The sequence below is a fragment of the Leishmania mexicana genome, chromosome 28 (assembly GCF_000234665.1).
Source record: "Leishmania mexicana MHOM/GT/2001/U1103 complete genome, chromosome 28".
NCBI classification, from domain to species: domain Eukaryota; phylum Euglenozoa; class Kinetoplastea; order Trypanosomatida; family Trypanosomatidae; genus Leishmania; species Leishmania mexicana.
In genome coordinates, this window is record NC_018332.1 from 395718 (window position 1) to 414339 (window position 18622).

The 18622-nt window shown below is 58.9% G+C and overlaps 5 protein-coding genes across 5 annotated transcripts; all 5 read left to right on the forward strand.

Annotated features, from left to right (window-relative positions):
• Window positions 1-2505: 2505 nt before the first annotated feature.
• LMXM_28_1095 (conserved hypothetical protein) lies at window positions 2506-2868 on the forward strand (the record flags this gene model as incomplete). The annotated part of the gene is made up of 1 exon (XM_003876900.1): window positions 2506-2868. One exon carries the CDS (start codon window positions 2506-2508, stop codon window positions 2866-2868), a length of 363 nt encoding a protein of 120 aa, XP_003876949.1.
• Window positions 2869-4851: 1983 nt separating this feature from the next.
• LMXM_28_1100 (conserved hypothetical protein) lies at window positions 4852-7398 on the forward strand (the record flags this gene model as incomplete). Its single annotated transcript, XM_003876901.1, has 1 exon — window positions 4852-7398. One exon carries the CDS (start codon window positions 4852-4854, stop codon window positions 7396-7398), a length of 2547 nt encoding a protein of 848 aa, XP_003876950.1.
• A 1124-nt stretch (window positions 7399-8522) lies between these two features.
• LMXM_28_1110 (conserved hypothetical protein) lies at window positions 8523-10412 on the forward strand (the record flags this gene model as incomplete). The annotated part of the gene is made up of 1 exon (XM_003876902.1): window positions 8523-10412. One exon carries the CDS (start codon window positions 8523-8525, stop codon window positions 10410-10412), a length of 1890 nt encoding a protein of 629 aa, XP_003876951.1.
• Window positions 10413-13212: 2800 nt separating this feature from the next.
• Window positions 13213-13965, forward strand: LMXM_28_1120 (conserved hypothetical protein; the record flags this gene model as incomplete). Its single annotated transcript, XM_003876903.1, has 1 exon — window positions 13213-13965. One exon carries the CDS (start codon window positions 13213-13215, stop codon window positions 13963-13965), a length of 753 nt encoding a protein of 250 aa, XP_003876952.1.
• A 3088-nt stretch (window positions 13966-17053) lies between these two features.
• On the forward strand, window positions 17054-18622 carry LMXM_28_1130 (hypothetical protein, unknown function; the record flags this gene model as incomplete). Its single annotated transcript, XM_003876904.1, has 1 exon — window positions 17054-18622. The coding sequence occupies one exon, from the start codon at window positions 17054-17056 to the stop codon at window positions 18620-18622; it is 1569 nt and encodes a 522-aa protein (XP_003876953.1).

The following is an 18622-nucleotide window of genomic DNA, read 5'->3' on the forward strand; positions in this document are numbered from 1 at the left end:
TACGTCACGCTCGTCCTCTTCAGCCTTTCCAGCGCTCTCCGGGTGAAGTGAATTGCCGAAGTGCTGTGCCGGTCAGCGTAGGCGCGTGTCCACATCGGCGTGCATTTTAGCGCTCTCCGTCTTGCCGAGTTTTTCTCGTTGCCTTTTCTCTTCACGGATCCTTCCACATGGGGCGCACCGCGCTGTAGAAGGTCGTCGTAAGGGGAGGGGAGGTGGCGTTGCGGGTGGAGGGGCGGCCAGCACCCAGCCAGCCCACGTTTCTCCCTTTGGGGTTTCAAAATTCTGCGAATTTCGAAGACAGACCAGATAGCGCTCACAGGTTGCTGGGCTTGTATAGATGTGAACGTAGGGACCCACGATAAAGGGATCATCCTTTTCTGGTGTCTTGGGCAGGGCTGCGATACGTGCGCTCTCATGATCCAACAGCCCCACCCCCTCAGCTTGGATGACCTCTGGCGTCTATCCTCTCCTCTGCTCGCACAGCATGGCAGCTGCAATGCCCACACCTCTCTTGCTCCGTACAGTCTCTCCTCCCCTCTCTTTCTGCCGACGATACACCAGCTGAACAGAGCGAGTGCTTAGGCGCATTGCCTCACCCGTCACCACCCCGACAGAGACCGCCACTGTCAAGCATGTCGTGTGCGCTGAGGTCCGGCAACAGGCGAATGCAAGCGTCGTCTTGCTCTGCTTGAGAGGTGAAGGGCGGATTATGCAGCAGAGGCACTAAACGGGCCGAAGAAGATCCTGGCAAACCCCTCTCCGCGCCGAAGAGCAGCACCAGCCGCACGAGCCCTCAAAGAACTCTGAAGACAGGGCTGCCCTTCTGGTAGCTCGGTGATCGGGAGTAGAAAGAGTCGACAATGAGGTGCTCACAGGGGTGGTAGCGTGCCACACGGAAAGACGACGCCGCCACGGCGCTGCATTTTCTTCTGCTAGAGTGCACATAGCAACGCAGCTGTATTGCACATGCGCACGGGCGGGCACTTTACTGGCTTGATGGGGCCGGATCATGTGCATGCGATGCGCACGACGAGAGTGCACCCAGTCGACACACAGCCTCATGAAACGTTTGGGTGTAGACGTGGAGAGAGCGATCCTTCGTTATCAAGCTCAGGGGGGAGAGGGCTCACTACCACGCAGCTGCGCCAGACTACGGCGCTCGGGCTAGAAGGCGCGTAGGTGCTGACGGCGGGGGGTTCGAGGCCGCAGTGCCCACACGAGAAGAAAGAAGCGAGTCGAGCGAGAAGTGGATAAGCGGAATATGTGAGCGAGTGCGGTGGAGAGAGCCAGCGAGGCGCTAGGCGATGCATGACCAGCAGCAGGAGGGCGCGCACGTAGCTGGGAAGCGACACACGACGAACGAAGAAACGTTCACATTGGCGTTGCGCCACCTGCAGGCGTGTGCGTGAAGCCCTCTCTCCTGGGCATGTCTGCGGATGTGGGCCGTGCGCGTCCTTTTATTCCCGAGCTGCTTTTCTTTTTTTTTGTAGGCCGCGTCTTCCGCAACGTACTTCTCCCCTGCTTGCTCTAGACGCGTGCCTGCGTAGGCACTTTTGTGGCACTATGCGTTGTGCTACGCTTGCGGCTGCTTGGAGGACAAAGAGGATGCCTTGATGGCTAAGGTGGGTGACGGCGGTTGGGTGCGTGGATGCTGGAGAGTTGAGTGGAGAAAGTGGGGGACCGCAAAAGGGGTTGCTTTGGTGGAGCCCACACGCTGTGGGGCGCTCTTCTGCTCGTCTTTCGCCCTACCCTCAGACGGCAAAGAGCTTGTCGCGGGCACCGAAAAAGGTGTGCAGGGTTCACTCGGACGTGCATCTGCGCTCAGGATGTTTGCCTTCTGTTCGAATGAATGCCACTCTTGCACTATCGCGATACGGGTCAAGCTTGCTGCTTTCGATGGAGGAGACGCAATGCGCTATTCTTCACTTGAACCCTTTTTTTTTGGCACTGCTCCGTCTCTCGCCAAGAAGCACGAACACCAACGCCCACACGTCCGCATGAGCAGGGCACACACCCACACCCGTACACGCATCCATCACAGTGGGCGAGGCGCACGCTTCCATTCTCAATGACCCTGGTCAACAAAGCAACGGGACCAAGGGCTGGCAACGGGCGCACAAGCAGCCGAAACGGGAGCGCACTCGAGTGTGTTCGGGCGTAACACGTAGACTCGCTTGCGTCGTCGGAGAGAAGATCCCATCAGTGGAGGCGGTTGGCGGTCTACTGTTCTGCCCCCGCCTTCTTTCACAGCAACCGGCGGCTCTTTCTTTCGCCCCTTCTCTTTTTCTTCGGATGTCTCGCCAGGTGAGCGCCGTGGTCGTCTGCGGGCCTTCTGGTGTTGGGAAGACGACAGTCGGCCGAGAGCTCGCAGCGCTTTTCAAGTGCCGCTTCGAGGAGGGGGATGACTACCACAGTGAGGCGAGCAAAGAGAAGATGCGCTCTGGGGTGCCGCTGACGGACGAGGATCGTGCACCGTGGTTGCGCCGGCTCCAGAAGGAGGTGCTCATGCCGTGCCAGGGCCGCGCTACGGTGTCAGTGGTGCTCGCCTGCTCCGCACTGCGTTGTTGTTACCGTGACGTACTACGGGGAATGGACCACTGCAAGAATGCCAAGGCGACCGCCGATACGCTGCAGCGCACGGACGTTTTTTTCCTGCTGCTCAGTGGAGACGTGAAGCTGATCGAGGAGCGGCTGCAGGCGCGCCAGGGACACTTCATGTCTACCTCTCTTCATAGATCGCAGATGGCCACACTGGAGGCACTGCAGCCAACGGAGCTGGGTGCTACAGTTGACTTGGCTGACCCGCCACTGCTGATCGCCACGAAGGCAGCCGAGCTGATTCGAACCGCCACCACGTCGTCCCTCTGAATATCGCCCCATCCACCTCCGACGTGCGTCTGACCGGGGCAGCGGATGTCTACGCCTCTTTCCTTCTGAGATCCTTTATATACGTACATATATGTGTATGTTGGTTCTCTGGCTCTCTCGATCTCTGCGTTGCACCGCTCGCCTTGGACTTCTCGTCGTCCACTTCTTCTTTGTATTCAGCGATGACTACCAACAACAAGGACGGAACGGGCGCATCGTCACGTGTGCGCGTGCTGGACGAACACCGCACCCTGTGCAGGGCCACACGGTGGTGTCTGCATTTTATTCAGCGTGCACGTGGCGGGAGGGGGTGCGGAGACACGGAAGAGAGGGCAGCGTTTCTTTTCCCAGGCGGGTCCGCTCTCTGCTGCAGAGCATGAGGTCGAACAGAACTCGGCCCGGCCCCGTCGCAGGCTCGTTTGTGTGGTGCCAAGCAGTCGCACGCACGTGCTACCGCAACGGCGACGCAGACATCGCAGCACCGCGCCTGCATTGAGCCCTATCCACCTCCGCTGCGCAGGCCGCCTCACGGCCGCTCTCCCATCATACCTGTTCCCACCTGGTGCAGCCCCCTCGGGGTAGCCCTCAGGCTCCCTCCCCACCAGCAGGCGGTATGAGGGCCGGGGATGATGCACGCTCGGGCCCCACTGACACTCTGCCCATCGCATGGATGGCACACGCGTGTTCACGGTCGCAGGTCGCTCCGACGCAACGCTTTTCAGAGCCTGGCTACCGACATCATCAGCGATACATCGCTCTGACATCTCTCTACGTCACAGGCACCCGAACTCGTCACTACCAGGAGTGGCTCAGCATTTGGCTGGGATAGGGAGAGAGGCTGCCGGGCTTCCCCAGACAGAGAGGGTGGCGGGGGGAGGAGGAGGGGCAGTGGACCCTGAGACATCACGCATTGAAGGGGTGCGTGCCCCCCCCTCCGCGCCTCCCGCCCCTTCATGGAAGAAGAAGCAGGAGAGGACGAACAAAAGGCATCGAAAAGACGCAAATCATAGTGAAAGCTGAAGGGAGGGCAAACGCCAGCCTGTCTGTGCGCCTCTCACATCTCTGTTGTTGTTGCTTTCCCTCTGTGTCCACGGTGGTTCTTTGGCATAGGCGACGCATCACTGGAGGCACCTCCCCCTACCCCGGAGCAGCTCATCCTTCCCTCCTTCTCCCTTCCGCGTGAGGGCATCAGCTGTCACTGAGACAGGCAGACAAACACGAAATGAGCAGAGCAGCGGCGACGACTCATGAGCTAGTGTGAGTCACGCGAAAGCACGCGCGCTTGCGCATATGCACGCTCCCAGTAGAGTAGGCTGTCATCTTTTCACCTCTCTTCGCTTGAGCTTTTGGGTGCGCGTTGCTGCCGTCAGCACGCCGTGCGTCGCCTCGCCCCTCCCCGGCGGCTTCGTTGAGCCGCTGTCTTGGCACGATCCCTTTTGGCAACACTTTATGTGGATTTTGTTTTCACTGTTGAGGGAGCTTGTTCCGCCACTCCACGGTTTTCCCCCGGCGTGCGGTGCTCCGACTCTGCGCGTTGGTGTCAGCGAGGAGCAGAGGGAGCTTCCATGTTCTTTTCCCTTCCGCAGTCCCCCATCACCACCCACCGTCTGCCCTCCCTCCCCACCCTCTTCCTCGCCTTTGCCACGGTGTGAAGAACGGGAGTTCGTCATATGTGCGCAAAAAAAAACACCCACACGCACGGAAGCACGATTGCGGCATACTGGATACGTATACATAGATACTCTCTAAAAAAAGGTAGGCGCACCGGCACCACCGAGCACCATCTCGTCTCGGTCGTGTCGCCGGCACGCCACCTCTCCTCCTGCGACGCCATTGTAGACGCGAGGATAGCTCAGCAAGACGACAAATCAAAAAAAAAGAAGCTGAAGACGACTACACCATTTTTGCCAGCGGCATCACTGGCGCACTCACCACGACGACCACCACCACCACCTCCTCCCACCCCCTTGTACTGTCGGTGCAATGGCGGCCAGGAGGGAATTTTATGTGGACTTTGAGGTGAAGTTTGGAAAGACGGTCGTCTCGCTTGAGATGCCGGCCTCCGCCACTGTGCACGATCTGAAACACAGACTGGAAGAGAAGACCCACGTGCACCTTGACAAGCAGCGACTGTTGCTCAACCTGCCTGTTCTAAAGGCGAAGCACCGAGACCCGCCGCACGATACGGTGGTTCGCCTTCTCTTTCCGACGGATCTGGTCAACCGCTGCGAGCAGCACGACGGCCCTGTGGCACAGCACGTGAAGGTGAGCGCCATGTTGCTCGGCAGTGCCGAGACGGCCCCGGCAGTGAACGTGGCGGCGACATCCGAGATCTCGCGCTTGGTCGCCACGACGGTGGAGCACGACGGCAAGTGGTACCGGTGCTCCTACGCACGGGGTTATCTGCGGCAGACGGCGTACGTCTGTCGCACATGCATCGACGAGGGAAGGGCTGACCCACAGCACGCGCTCTGCCTCGCCTGCGCCGAATTCTGCCACGGAAATCACGAGGTCGAAGAGTGGGGCGTGCGGTACTACATGCGATGCGACTGCTGCACGCAGAAGTGCTGGCGGCCTCCTGCGGATCCGGAGGCGGCGGCGGAGGCCGTAGCAGAGCGTCGAGCGGGGCTCTATTCCTCGCCGTCTCTGGCGTCCGCCACGGCCTCCGGGTCCGAAGTGCGTGCCGTGCAAATACGCGACATTGAAGAGCGCACCACGCGCAAGCGCGCGCGTTCAACATCACCGCTGACACCGAAGCGCTCACGCGGCAGCTCGCCCGTGAGTGGCATTCGCATGGCCACGATTCCGCCGGCAGACATGCCGGAAATCATCCTGCACCACTGCACCGCCGCCAGTGCTGCGGGGGCGCCGTTGGTGAGCGCCTCCACGTCATCGCAAGACGCTAGCAGGGCCCTCCCTTCATCGTCCGCGTTCTCCCCAGGACCATCGCCGCCCTTGGCCGCGGCCGACGAGGCGGATGCCTCGACGAGTGCCTCAAACGGCCGGGCGTTTGCCGGCAAGCGTGCCTCTGACGGCAGCGACGAGGTCGGCGACATCCACGGCAACGACGGCGAAGGGAAGCACGGTGACGCGTTCCCGCCACCATTGCCGGAGCTGAGCCGCTGCGCCTTCGTTGTGGACAGCAAGACGAAGAAGGCGCCAGTGGAGTCGGTTCTGCCAACGAATCGGCACAACCGCTACCCACGCGACCCGTCCGACTGGTGCTATTGCAAAAACGCCTACCCCAGTGACGACCCCGAGTGCGGCGGTATTGCCTGCATGCTCTGCTGCAGCTGCTACTGGAGTACCCACATCACGAGGCTGCACACATACCAGTACCGGCGCATGCCGTGCTACGGCGATGTGCTGCTCGGCGACACAGTTGTCTTCAAGTGCAAGACATGCAACACACACGTGTGTGTGCCGTGCCGATACCGCTGCCACAAGGACCACGACGTTGAGGAGGCGTTGGTGACACCGTCGAAGGACGATGGCACCGACAACGGCGGGCCGGAGGGGGTAAGGTTTAGCTGCGGCTGCCGGGGGCTCTGCGCCATTGCGGAAGAGGTTCCGGCCGAGATGATCGACGATGAAAGCACATTCGACCCGATCCCAGACTCCGTGGCAATGGAGCTTATGAATGACGATGTCTTTACCGGATTTGTGTGTGCCTACTGCATGCAGGAGCACCCATGGATGGCGACGGAAGACCCACTGAGGTGCTACCACGGCCAGCTGCCGCCGACAGCGTCCGCGAAGAAAGCTGTGCTTGCCTGCGGCACCAAGTCTGCAGCGCCCCACTCGGCAGACATGGCGGACTCCGACGTGTTCCCGTACCACGGGATGCTGTTGCCGGTAAACGCCTTCACGGACGGCATGACGTGCTCCTGTAAGCCGTGCCGCTCTGCGTTTGACCAGTTCGCGCCGCGCGCGACGGAGAACGCGACGGAGATGATCATGGAGCTGCACGACCACTGCGACCACTGCGGGAAATCTGTCAAGGACCAGCAGGCCTTCATGTGCCGCACATGCGAGATGAACCTCGACAACACCTTCTTCATCTGCAAGGATTGCAACGCGATGCGGGAGTTGCTGCTGCAGAACATCAATCGCGTGCGGGCCTCGGCCGGCCCGCAAAACGGTGAGTCACCGCCACAGTCGGACGAGACGGCACAGGGGGAGATGGGAGGGGTGACGGCAGAAGGCTCTGAATTTGACGCAGCGATCAACAGCGCGGACGAGGAGGCCCAGCCCGAGGCTGGCGGGTACGACCACGATCTCTCACACGAGTTCATCGAGGACACCTTCGAAAACTTGTACGCGCTTTGCGGAATGCAGATTCTGCAGAACATGGACCCCGAGATGCAGGAGTACGTTGCTTCTAACTGGGATCCGATAGTGAGTCAGGGGGAGGTAGCGAACACCTTGTCGCAGTCGCTCGGGCAGATTCCGCTGCAGTTTGATGAGGATGAGCTTCGAGAGATGGCCGTGCTGAACCAAAAGCCCAACGAAGCACAGGGGCGCAAGTGAAGGAATGCGCGGCAGCGGGAGTAACGGGCAGAGAGAGAAAGGCATGACGAAGCCCACGGCAACATAAAGCAGCGCCGTTCATGAGAGCTGTGTACCCTTCTCACGACCTCGCATACGCTCAATCAGCGGACTCATACGACAGCGCGCGGCGCACCTCGCCTGACGTTCGTGGCATGTCATTTGCGTGCACCAGCAGGTTCTGGGCAGTCGCTCAGCGTCTTTGGCCTGCATACGTATATGCTTGGGAGGAGGTTTGAGTGAGCGGGCCTGTGGGTGTGGGTGTCTCTCTCGAAGCGGTGGCAGCTCGATGCCACGCGCCAGACCCGCGTCACCCCCCCCCCCCCCCACACACACACCACCACCACCCACGTACGCACACACACACACACAAAAGAACCGGGGGTCATTCCACAGCGCTGAACATGGACGTGGAATGGCCCTCCTCACCCACGTTGCCATCTCGTTCGCCGTGCAGTGTCGCAACGCGCGACGTTAAGCAGAGTCCATAACGGCGAAGGAATAAACTCGAGCGTGTTGCTCTTGTCTTTGGCGCCACAGTCACAAAGCGAAACGGGGACGGAGCTGTCCCCCCCCCTCCTTCCACACCCCCAACACGCACACAGACATCTCGCCGCAATCCAAAGAAGGAGAGATGCATGCGTGATGCTTTCTTGCCCTTATTCCGTGCACTTGAGATATGGCATACTGGGCAACATACGGGGAAAGGATACATGTGCCTGTATGTGGCGTATGCGTGTAACATGATGCCTGCAGCGCAGAGCAAGCCGGTGGGTATGCTCGAGGAGTGCCAGCGGCTAATCCATGTAGTTCTGGTCTTCCGCCGTCAGCCCCCACCCCCCAAAACCCTTCCTCCGTTCAACCCCCCTTCTTCACCGTTTCTCGCTTCTCTGCCTCTTTCCTCCTTTGCCGTCCTTTTCGGCTTGCTGCGCGATTTGTGCTCTGTGTTGCTACCACACAGAACCAACGAATTCGTTGGCGAACCTTCCAAGCGATCTGGACAAGCGGGGGACACGCAGGCGAAGAGGTGCATCTCTCTCTTTCTCGACTTCCATCTCCCAGCACACACACACACACTGCAGCGTCTTGGCACTCCTGTCGTCGCAATGACAGAGCACGAGAACACGCCACGCCTGGAGCTCGAGGCCGCTCTCGGATACAGCGGCAACCTGCCTGGTAGCCTGGTCGCCCACCCCGATCAGAAGCATCTGCTATATGCCCTTGGCGCCTGCATTGTGATTCGTGACGCCAACGACGCGGAAAGCTCCGAGTTTTTCTACGGCCACAATGACAAGATCAGCTGTCTCACCGTGAGCGTGTCGGGTCGCTACGTGGCGTCGGGGCAGGTGACCCACCCGGGGTTTCAGGCGGACGTCTGCATCTTCGACTTTGCGGAGCGCCGCCTCATCCACCGCATGCTCCTGCACAAGGTGAAGGTGCAGGCGCTCGCTTTCTCGCTGGATGAGCAGTATCTGGCCTCCGTCGGAGGCCCCGACGACAACACGGTTGTCCTGTGGGACGTCAAGACGGGGCGTCCGCTCTGCGGCGCTCCCGCACACCACACGGAAACGAAGGCCGTCGCCTTCTTCAACAACAACTCTGAGAAGCTCATCACCGGCGGCGTCGGCTCCCTGCGTGTCTGGACGGTCGATCTCGAGCAGCGAAAGATGAACCCAGTAGACATTAACATGGGCAACATGCGCCGCAGCGTGCAGACGATCTCGATCGAGAAGACGGACAAGTACGTCTACTGCGGCACCACCTCCGGAGACGTCATTTGCGCGCAGCTGCAGCAGGCCAACGTCTTCAAGATGCAGGGACCGCAGAAGAAGCTCTCTGGCGGCATTCTGTCCACGATCCTCACCCACACAGGCGACCTGCTGGTCGGCAGCGGTGCTGGAGAGCTGCAGCTGCTCTCGAAGATCAACCTCACGGTGCAGAATAGCACCACCGTCAACGGCGGCGTGACGGCACTGGCCCTCATGGGGGATAACTACTACGTCGGCACGAAGACGAGCAACTTGTACTTTGTGAACGGCGGCAACTTCATGACACGACTGCGCCTCACGTGCCACAGCGAGGCGGTGCAGGACGTCGTCTTTCCCCACGGCTTCAGCTCTGTGTTTGCCACGTGCTGCGACACAGACATCCGCGTCTGGAATGCGAACTCGTGCACAGAGCTGCTGCGGATCGAGGTTTCGAGCCGGACGTGCAACTGCTTGCAGTTTAGCCGCGACGGCTCGCTCATCATCTCCGGCTGGAGCGACGGTCGCATCCGCGCCTTTGGCCCGCAGTCTGGAAAGCTCGTGTTTTCCGTCGCCGACGCGCACAAGGTGGAGCAGGGGAGCCGTAGCCACAAGGTTGGCGGCAAGGTCGGTGTGACGTCGGTGTGCGCCGACAACACTGGTCACCGCATCATCACTGGCGGCTCTGACGGTCTCGTGCGTGTCTGGGCTATCCGCGGGGCCACCTGCACGCTGGAGGCCTCGATGAAGGAGCACAAGGCTGCCGTGAATGCCATTGTCATCTCGCACGATGACGCCGAGTGCGTGACAGCCAGCGACGACGGCAGCTGCATCGTGTGGGACCTGACTCGCTACCTCCGGCGCAACATCATGTACCGTCAGACCTATTTTCGCGCGGTGGAGTACTACGTTGATGATAGCCAGCTGATCACGTGCGGCAGTGACAAGTGCATTGTCTACTGGGACTCCGTTGATTGCCACGCCATTCGCGAGGTGTGTGGTACACGCACCGCCGAGTTGAACGCACTATCTTTATCGCCGGATGGACGGTTCTTTGTGACGGGTGGCAATGATCGCATTGTGAAGGTGTGGGACTACGATCGCGGTGAGTGCATCGCGGTGGGGCTTGCGCACAGCTGCAGCATCACCAAGGTGCGCGTATCGCCGGACGGCAAGAAGATTGTGTCTGTTGGCGATGAGGGTGCCGTCATGGTTTGGAACGTCGGCGAGCTGGCGATTGAGGGCCTCTAAGTGTTTTTCTTATCAGGTGTCTATATCGGTAGCACGTCCCGCGGTGCCGACCATTCTCATGGAAAGCGGCTCATGAGTGTAGTCGGTCAACCTCAACGCAAAGGCGAGACAACGAACGAAGGCAAGAGGCCGTGTGGTGGTCTCGCCCGGGCCTGCTTTTATTCTCGTGCTTTTCGTACTCCTCAGCGCTGGTTGAGGGTTTGCCGTGGGTGGCGGGAAATATAAAGCTGCGCTGTCGTGCGTCTTGTCGGTTTGAAAAGCCCCCCCCCCCCTGCCGTCTCATCCCTTCCCTCCCGCCTTGCTCCACTTGAGGGAGAACAAAATCGGACCTGCCCGTTCTTCGTGCGTACGCGCATTTGTAATGCACGTAGTATTCCGTGAGCTGCGGCGGGTGGCCCGTGAGTCCCCCTCCCCCTCCTCTCGGCCCCACCACCACCTGTTTCAGCGTGGATGGACGCCACCCAAGACCCCTTAGACTCTTTTTTTGTAAGCTTGTTGTCGTGTGCTGCTACTGGTTTCTCGTGTGCCTACGTGGTACGTGTGCGTATGTGCCCTGACGAGGTCTATCCTTCTCCGCGTCGCCCGCACCCGTGGTCTCTGTCTCTGTGTAGGGTGTGTTGCCATGCCCTCGTCACACGCGCGATTCAACAGGGTGGTGGTGGCGCTGATGACCTTCCTCCGCTGCCTCTGTCATCAGTCTCTCTCCCCTCCCCCACTGAGTCGCGTTCGCGGTGCGTGCGGGTTTGCGTGCGTGCCTTTGGGTTGTTTTTTTCTCCTCCTTTGCTTTCTCTGTTGGCTACGGGCGCCATGTATAGGCGGTGGAGGGAGCGGGCGAACGAAGGGCCACCGTCGAAGATGGAGGAAGAGCCGCCGCGATTTCGGTAATGCGTGCCGCTTGTTGGCCGCTTTGGCCGACAGTTCGGGCGCAAGATCAAGTAGTGTCGATGCGATGCAAGGGCCTAGATTTGCATCTCTGTGCTTGTGCGCGCGGCCTGGGGAGAAGCGCGGCGAAGGGCATGGTTGCCAGTGGCACCGCTGCTTCACCTGCGATGGGTGATGCGGTCTATAGAGATGGAAAGTGCGAAAGATGGTAAGACCTCTTGCCAAACTGTGCCGTCTGTCCTGTCCTGTAACTCTCTGCATGCGTGCGTTGCCTCTCTCCACTCTCCTTCATCTTTTCTTTATGATCGTCTTGTGCCTTGTTTGATGTGCGTGACCTTCTTTACACGCCTGGGCCGGTGTGTCGAATCGCCTCTTCGCCCTCCCCCTCTTTTGGGGTTTCCTTTCGAGTCACTCCCCCACCTCTTCTCCCCTCGTCCTCTCCTCTGCAGCTTGGTGTGTGTGTGTGCGCGTGTGTGTGTGGACGTGCTTGTGTAATGTCTTTCCCTTTTTCTTCGCTGATGTATGGTAGGATGATCATGAAGACGATGACGATGCTCGGGCCCTTCAAGATGATGTAGCCTCAGATCTTCATTCTCTTTTTTTCGTTTTCCTTTCTCTCTTATTTCACTCTGCGGCTGTGACACTGTTGGTGCACCACAGCGCAACACAGACAGCCCCCTGCACAGACACACGGACACGTCCGCGAGGACGCCATCGTGTAGGATGAGGAAGATAGAGAATAGCGCACCCCAACGAGCACCATGAGCACGCGGACGTGTGGAAGCGCCGTGCCACGGTACCCTGAGCGGTTTCACTGTGGGATTCGCGCGTACCCACAGCACACCTCGATGTGGGATATGCATGCGCACCGACAAGAGACAAGGGCAGACAGGACAAGAGAAAGAATGCGTTGCTGCATGCTCCTTGACCCAGTCGCCTGGACGCGTACACACACTGTGTAGAGAGAGCATATCTTCGGGTTTGCCGCCTTTTCCGTCTGGGTCTCTGGATATGCGCTTTAGATGTCCCCGTTCTCTCTAGAAATATGTGCCCCTCCTCCACGACTCCTGTGCACTCACTTCACTGTACCTTTTCTACCGTCGTTTTGACCCCTCATCCTTCCCCCTTTCGTTTGTGTGCCCTCGACACCACGGTCGATGCTTGTGCGGGCGGTTCATAACGCGTTTCGCTGCTGTTGTTCATGTCCCGGCGGTGCTCTTTTCCAACCACGGTGATACGCCGCACATGCGCACTCGTCACACCGACACCTCCATACACGGATCGTCTCGCAGCCACAGAGCACACACACACACATACATACATACCCCAACACTGCAGACTTGTGCATTCCAGCGACACAGCATCACCCCTCACATCTGCACTTGAAGAACAACAAAAAAACGAAAGACGCGCACGTTAGCCCCTTCCCCCTTCCACTATTTGGCCACCACCCTCTGATACACTCTTTTCTTGCTGCTCCTGTTGTTTGGTGCAGCGCGTCATATTGTCCTCTCAAGCGCACTTCCTGAACTATCTCTCGCGCGTGCGCTCCTTAAACATACACCTCCAACTCGTGTGTCGCCCCCCCCCCCTCCCACTCCCCCTCACCCCACACCCTACTACCTGCAGTTCGCCTCTTTCTTGAGGGCCTTTTCCGTTACGGTGTCCGTGCTTGGCTTTCCGTCTTACGTTCCCATCTTCTTTTTTTTTCTTGTTGTGCTTGCTTTTTCTCGGCCTTTCTTTGCCCTGTGCACTGTATCCCACAGGTTTCTCTTTTCCTGTCTCCTCAGTCTCCCCTGCCCGAGGCAGACGTGCTCGTGAAGCATCAGCAGACACTCGCCCATCGGCTGCAGCTCTACCCATCTCCTCACTACACGCACTCACACGTGCACATAGTTTCAGAGAACTGATCCAGAGTATGCAGTTCGCCGGTGACTCCAGCTGGGACAGCCATCGGGAGGCGAGCCGCATGGGCAGCAACATCACCACGAACATCGAGATTCCTGGAAGTGTGGCGGCGAAGGAGGAGAATGCGGTGGACTTGTATGACATGAGCGACCCAGCCAACATGCACGAAAACAGCTACTTGAACGAATTCGAGTACGCCCCAACCCCCTTCAACCCCCGTCGCGTCAACCGCTGCCGCCTTGACAACTTTATGATTCTCGCCACGCTGATTTTTATGTTTATATTATCGGTATTTGCCCTCATCCCCCCGCTCTTCTACTACAAATCCGCTACCGCCACCATCCGCATTGACAGCATGAACGTATGGGGCACCGGGGGGGAGGGCGTGCATCAGCACTACAAAGTCCAAACAATCTTCTGCGACAGCTATGCTTTGAAGTCGGATGGGTACCTGACTTTGTACATCCTGACTTTCCTCACCATCTGCGTCGGTTTTGTGTTGTCGTTGTTTCCCATCATCTGCGGCCGCGTGCTGCTCTGCACCTACCTTGTCCACGCTCTGCTGCTTCTGTGTTGGTTCTTCGTCATGTTGGCCATGGTCTTGGGAGTGCAGATGTACAGCGAGAATTTATGCCACGACACGTCGCTAAAGAAGATCGGCTTCCGCTACGGCCCAGCGTTCGTCGTGACGGCCGTCCACTTCTCTCTCCTCTCCATCATGCTGATCTTCTTGCTCCTACGCACCATCAAGAATCCGTTTTAGCACCCGCGCTAGATAGGGCGAAAAAGACCCACATGCAGAAGGAAAGGATGGAGCAGGAAAGTGGAAAGGGTAGGGAAGACAGCTCATGCTATGGCTTCACGTCCACTCGCTCCTCAGACTCGCGAGCGCACGCGCGAACACACACACACACACATATGCGTGAGGGCAGAGGTTGTGTGTGTGTGGTCTACGCTATCCTTCCGATGTGTGGGCGGGCTATGATTGCTACGCTGTAGGCGACGCCATGCTGCGCCAGAGCGCCAAAATGTCTCTCATGTCGTTTTTTATTTCTGTTTTTCTTTTCACGCCCCCTCCCTCCTCCTCCCTTTTCCTCGTCTCCCTCCCCCCTCCCCCCTCCTTCTCCCTCCTTGCTTCGTTTTGGTGTCTCTCGTGTGCGTCTTTGTTTTGAGGGAATTTTTTTTTTGCTCACCTGCCTCTGTTTTGCTTTTCTCTTTTTGTTGGCCCGCCTCTGGCACCTCCTCCCCCCCCCTCGTCCATTCCCGCCCTCTTACCCCGGACGCGTCATGTCAACGGAAAAGGCAGTCGTGCTGTACCGCAGTCGTGTTCGAAGTGAACGATAGGGCATCTTAGGTCGGTGGGACGGAGCCGCCATCCAGCGCGCAAACAACAAAAAGAAAACCTGGATGCTCGCAAATCACAACAACACTGACGCGTCATACCGTCGCCTGTTTTGTCATCCCTTTGTTTACTATTTATTTTGGTTCCGCCTCCCTACCGCTATACCGCTATGAAGGCGGAACACCTTTGCGTGATGTCTCAGGGTCCACTGCCCCTCCTCCTCCCCCCGCCACCCTCTCTGTCTGGGGAAGCCCGGCAGCCTCTCTCCCTATCCCAGCCAAATGCTGAGCCACTCCTGGTAGTGACGAGTTCGGGTGCCTGTGACGTAGAGAGATGTCAGAGCGATGTATCGCTGATGATGTCGGTAGCCAGGCTCTGAAAAGCGTTGCGTCGGAGCGACCTGCGACCGTGAACACGCGTGTGCCATCCATGCGATGGGCAGAGTGTCAGTGGGGCCCGAGCGTGCATCATCCCCGGCCCTCATACCGCCTGCTGGTGGGGAGGGAGCCTGAGGGCTACCCCGAGGGGGCTGCACCAGGTGGGAACAGGTATGATGGGAGAGCGGCCGTGAGGCGGCCTGCGCAGCGGAGGTGGATAGGGCTCAATGCAGGCGCGGTACTGCGATGTCTGCGTCGCCGTTGCGGTAGCACGTGCGTGCGACTGCTTGGCACCACACAAACGAGCCTGCGACGGGGCCGGGCCGAGTTCTGTTCGACCTCATGCTCTGCAGCAGAGAGCGGACACGTTGCATTTAAAGTCATTATCAGCAACCATCGACAGCCCAAGAAAAAAGATAGCGCCCAGTAGGCAAAGAAATGCCCCCAGTAGCATGTCCACGGTGGGAGGGAAGCACCTCCGGGGGGTGACCAGTAATTACTTTTAACGTAGCTGCATGCACTGTCGGTGGGCTTCCTATGGGTTGGCTGGTTCGCTGACCGACGCTGCCCTCAGCGCATGTCTAGGCACACAGGCACTTCCCGCGCTCAGAGAAGGAGCGGGGGCATACTTCGTCGCACAATGGAGCTGGTATGACCGTGAGTGTCAGTTGCAAGGCCGGCGCCTTGGCGTCGGCCCCTCCCCAACCGCCTACCTCTATCCGCCAATGTTGCTCCTCGTTCAACCTCATCGTTTCTCCATCATCGTCTCTCTCGCCTCCTCTTCTTTCGTTGCGGCGTGTTTGCTTGCCGTTTCGTGTTGGGTTTTACCTCCCCTGTGTCGATAACAACACACACACACACACACACACGGACGCGACCCCCGAATCTATTGGTGTAGCACTTTTTATAAGGTGTCGTTTCGTCCCATCCCCTTCTTCCCCCCCCCCGTTCCGGCGCACGCCCTTCCTTCCCCACTGCAACTTTTCCAAACCTCCCCTCCGCCCACAAGCAGAAGAAGTTCTATCATCAGGCACACGCCTTCCGCCTCGCCTCACTCTTCTTCGCTCTCTCTTTCTCGTTGCCGGCTAGCTGGGGGGAGGGAGGCCAGCAGTGCGCGATACGTTTTTCAGCTTCTGGAGAGAAGGGAAAAGCAACGAAAACGGAAAAAAAGAAAACGGAAAGTCCTCGGACAAGCGTGCGTGGCGGTGCCGTCGTGTGCGCAGCTTAGTCATCTGCTCTGCCTTGTTGCTCTACGACGGTCTTTGTATTTCTTTTTTTTGATTTGTTTGGGTGTTTCCTACGGGTGCCTTGCTTCAGGGGTTTGCATCAACGCTGTCTTTCTGTGTCTGTTTTTCGCCGCGTGCGCGTGTGCAACACACATCTTGTTGTGCTGTTGTTGACACGGTTCTCTCCGACTCCCCGACTCTCGAGCGGCTTTCAAGAAACGACCGTGCAGGGAAACGCAAGGGAAGCACACAGCGCAGTGCCGGGTCTCACGGGGGAGGCGCGTACACATCCACCACAGGCGCCTCCGTCTTTTTGTTGTTGTCACGGCACATGTCGGTGGCCCTCAATCCTTTCCTTTCCGCCTTTTTCTTTGTGCGCCACTCCCCCCTTCCAGTCCGCCGCTCCGCTGCCAAGCAGCTCTCTCTCTCTTTCTCTCTACCCCACCCCCTCTACATTCGTCATAGAGCCGGCGTGGAAACCCCTCCCTTGCCTCTCTCTCCCACACACAGACATCGAGGCCCACAACCAGTGAGGTCAGGGAACCGACTTGACGCCATTGTGTGCTCTTGAAACGCGTGCCCCGCCACCCACCCACCCCCTTCCTCCTCCCCGCAGAATCTTTTTCACTTTCTCTCCCCATTTCTCATTTATTAGCACTATCAAAGCAGTCGTCGCCGCCGGACCAACACCGCCGCCACCCTCTCCGTTTCCTTCTTCTGCCGCCACCTTCTTCACCTCCTCTGCCCTCCCCCCGGCGCCTCGCGCGTCTTCTCCCCCTCCTTTGTGTTCTCGTTGTCTCCTCGTCCGCGCCTCGCCTTCACCTTCGCACACGCCCCACTCCCTCATCCGCGTAACCCGTTTTCTTTTTTTCCTTTTTTACATCCCCTGGAGGTGCGTGAGACACAATGACGTCCAGCGAGAAACGATCGCGGTCCTCGGAGAACAAGGAGAGGCCGTACAACAGCCAGCAATATCAGCACCAGCAGCCCCAGCAGAAGGAAAACCACAGTAGTGAACATCAGGGTACCCAAGCACGGTCTGACCCTAATATGAGGGAGGCGGCGCGTCAGCACCGCAAGGGTAGTGGCGCGCACCACTCTGAACACGAGGAGCGCAGCCAGTCTCTGACGGAGAGGTATCAGCACCGAGTGGAGCAAGCGTCGTCGGTGTGGCTGAGCGGCATCCTGAACGGCCACAGCTACGCACCGCGGCCCAAGAAGGTGGATGAGGCGGCGCTGAGCGACACCGCCAAGGAGGAGCTGCTGAGGAAGCGAACGTACACGATTCCGCGTGGGTACAAGTACCACAAGGATGACCTGCCCCCGATTCTGAACCAGGTGCCACAGAAAGGCTTCCGAACGGCCCTTATGATCCACATGATCTTCTTCGGTATCGCATTTGTCTTCACGCTGGCAGCTGCCTGCCCCATCCCATGGTACCGTGGCAGGAACGTCGATGCTGGCGGGATAAACTACAAGGACCGTTTGTTTTCTCTGTGGAAGGCGGAGGGTGGCAGCTACGCGGTCGTGTGGGTGCATCAGATGAAGGGCTGCCCTTTGGAGAAGCAGTTCTACCAGGCCATCGCCGTGTCCACCATTGTGGGCTGCGTGCTCTCCCTCCTCTCTCTTCTTACCTCTGGCGTGCGCCTCGCCGGTCATATCTCCTACGGCTGGATCTTACTCTTTAGTTTCCTTGCCTTCGCCTGGACGCTCTGCGGCAATGCAATGTCGATCAGCTTCTATTATTCCTCTCGCTGCAAGGCGCCACGGTTTTCAAACACGGCGCTCCTCGACGCCGGCTTCGCGCTGTCGCTGCTGGCGTGGGTCTTCCAGTTGGCCGGCCTCCTGGTCATTGTTCTGGTGACAAAGGTGAACGTTGGCCCAGTGCTGAAGCAGCTGCGTGTGATGGACACGTACTACATGGCGCTGCTGTGCGTGTCGCTCCTGTTTCTGTGCGTGACAAACACGGGCACTGTGTGGAAACGCCGGTTCAACACCCGTGACGTGAACGTGGTGCGTGTGACGTACTGGCACACGGAGCTCATTATGCCGAACGGCACCAGCCTCTACTATGGTCGGGGGGACTATCGCTGCAGTGCCTATAGCAAGCGCATGAAGGCGAGTATCTCATTTCTCATCCTGTCCAGTATCGCGCTATTTATGGCCATTATGCTGGCGATCCCGGCCTTCCTCGCGCGCGGCTGCCGCATCGCCTCGATCGTCTTCTCCGTCATCACGCTCGTGTTCTTAATCATTTCCTGGGTTACTGCCGTCGCTGTGCTGCACGGTAACTCTTGCACCGGGGCCGTCACTGGCACCATGTACCAGGACTACCCGGGTGTGCCCTCCGGCATTCAGAACGGACTGACGAACTTTCCGCGCTACAGCTTGCAGGAGGGGGTCGTTTTCTCTATTGTCTCGTGGGTCATCGTACTTTGCGCCACCGTCTTCAACCTTCGAGTGCCGTGGTTGTAG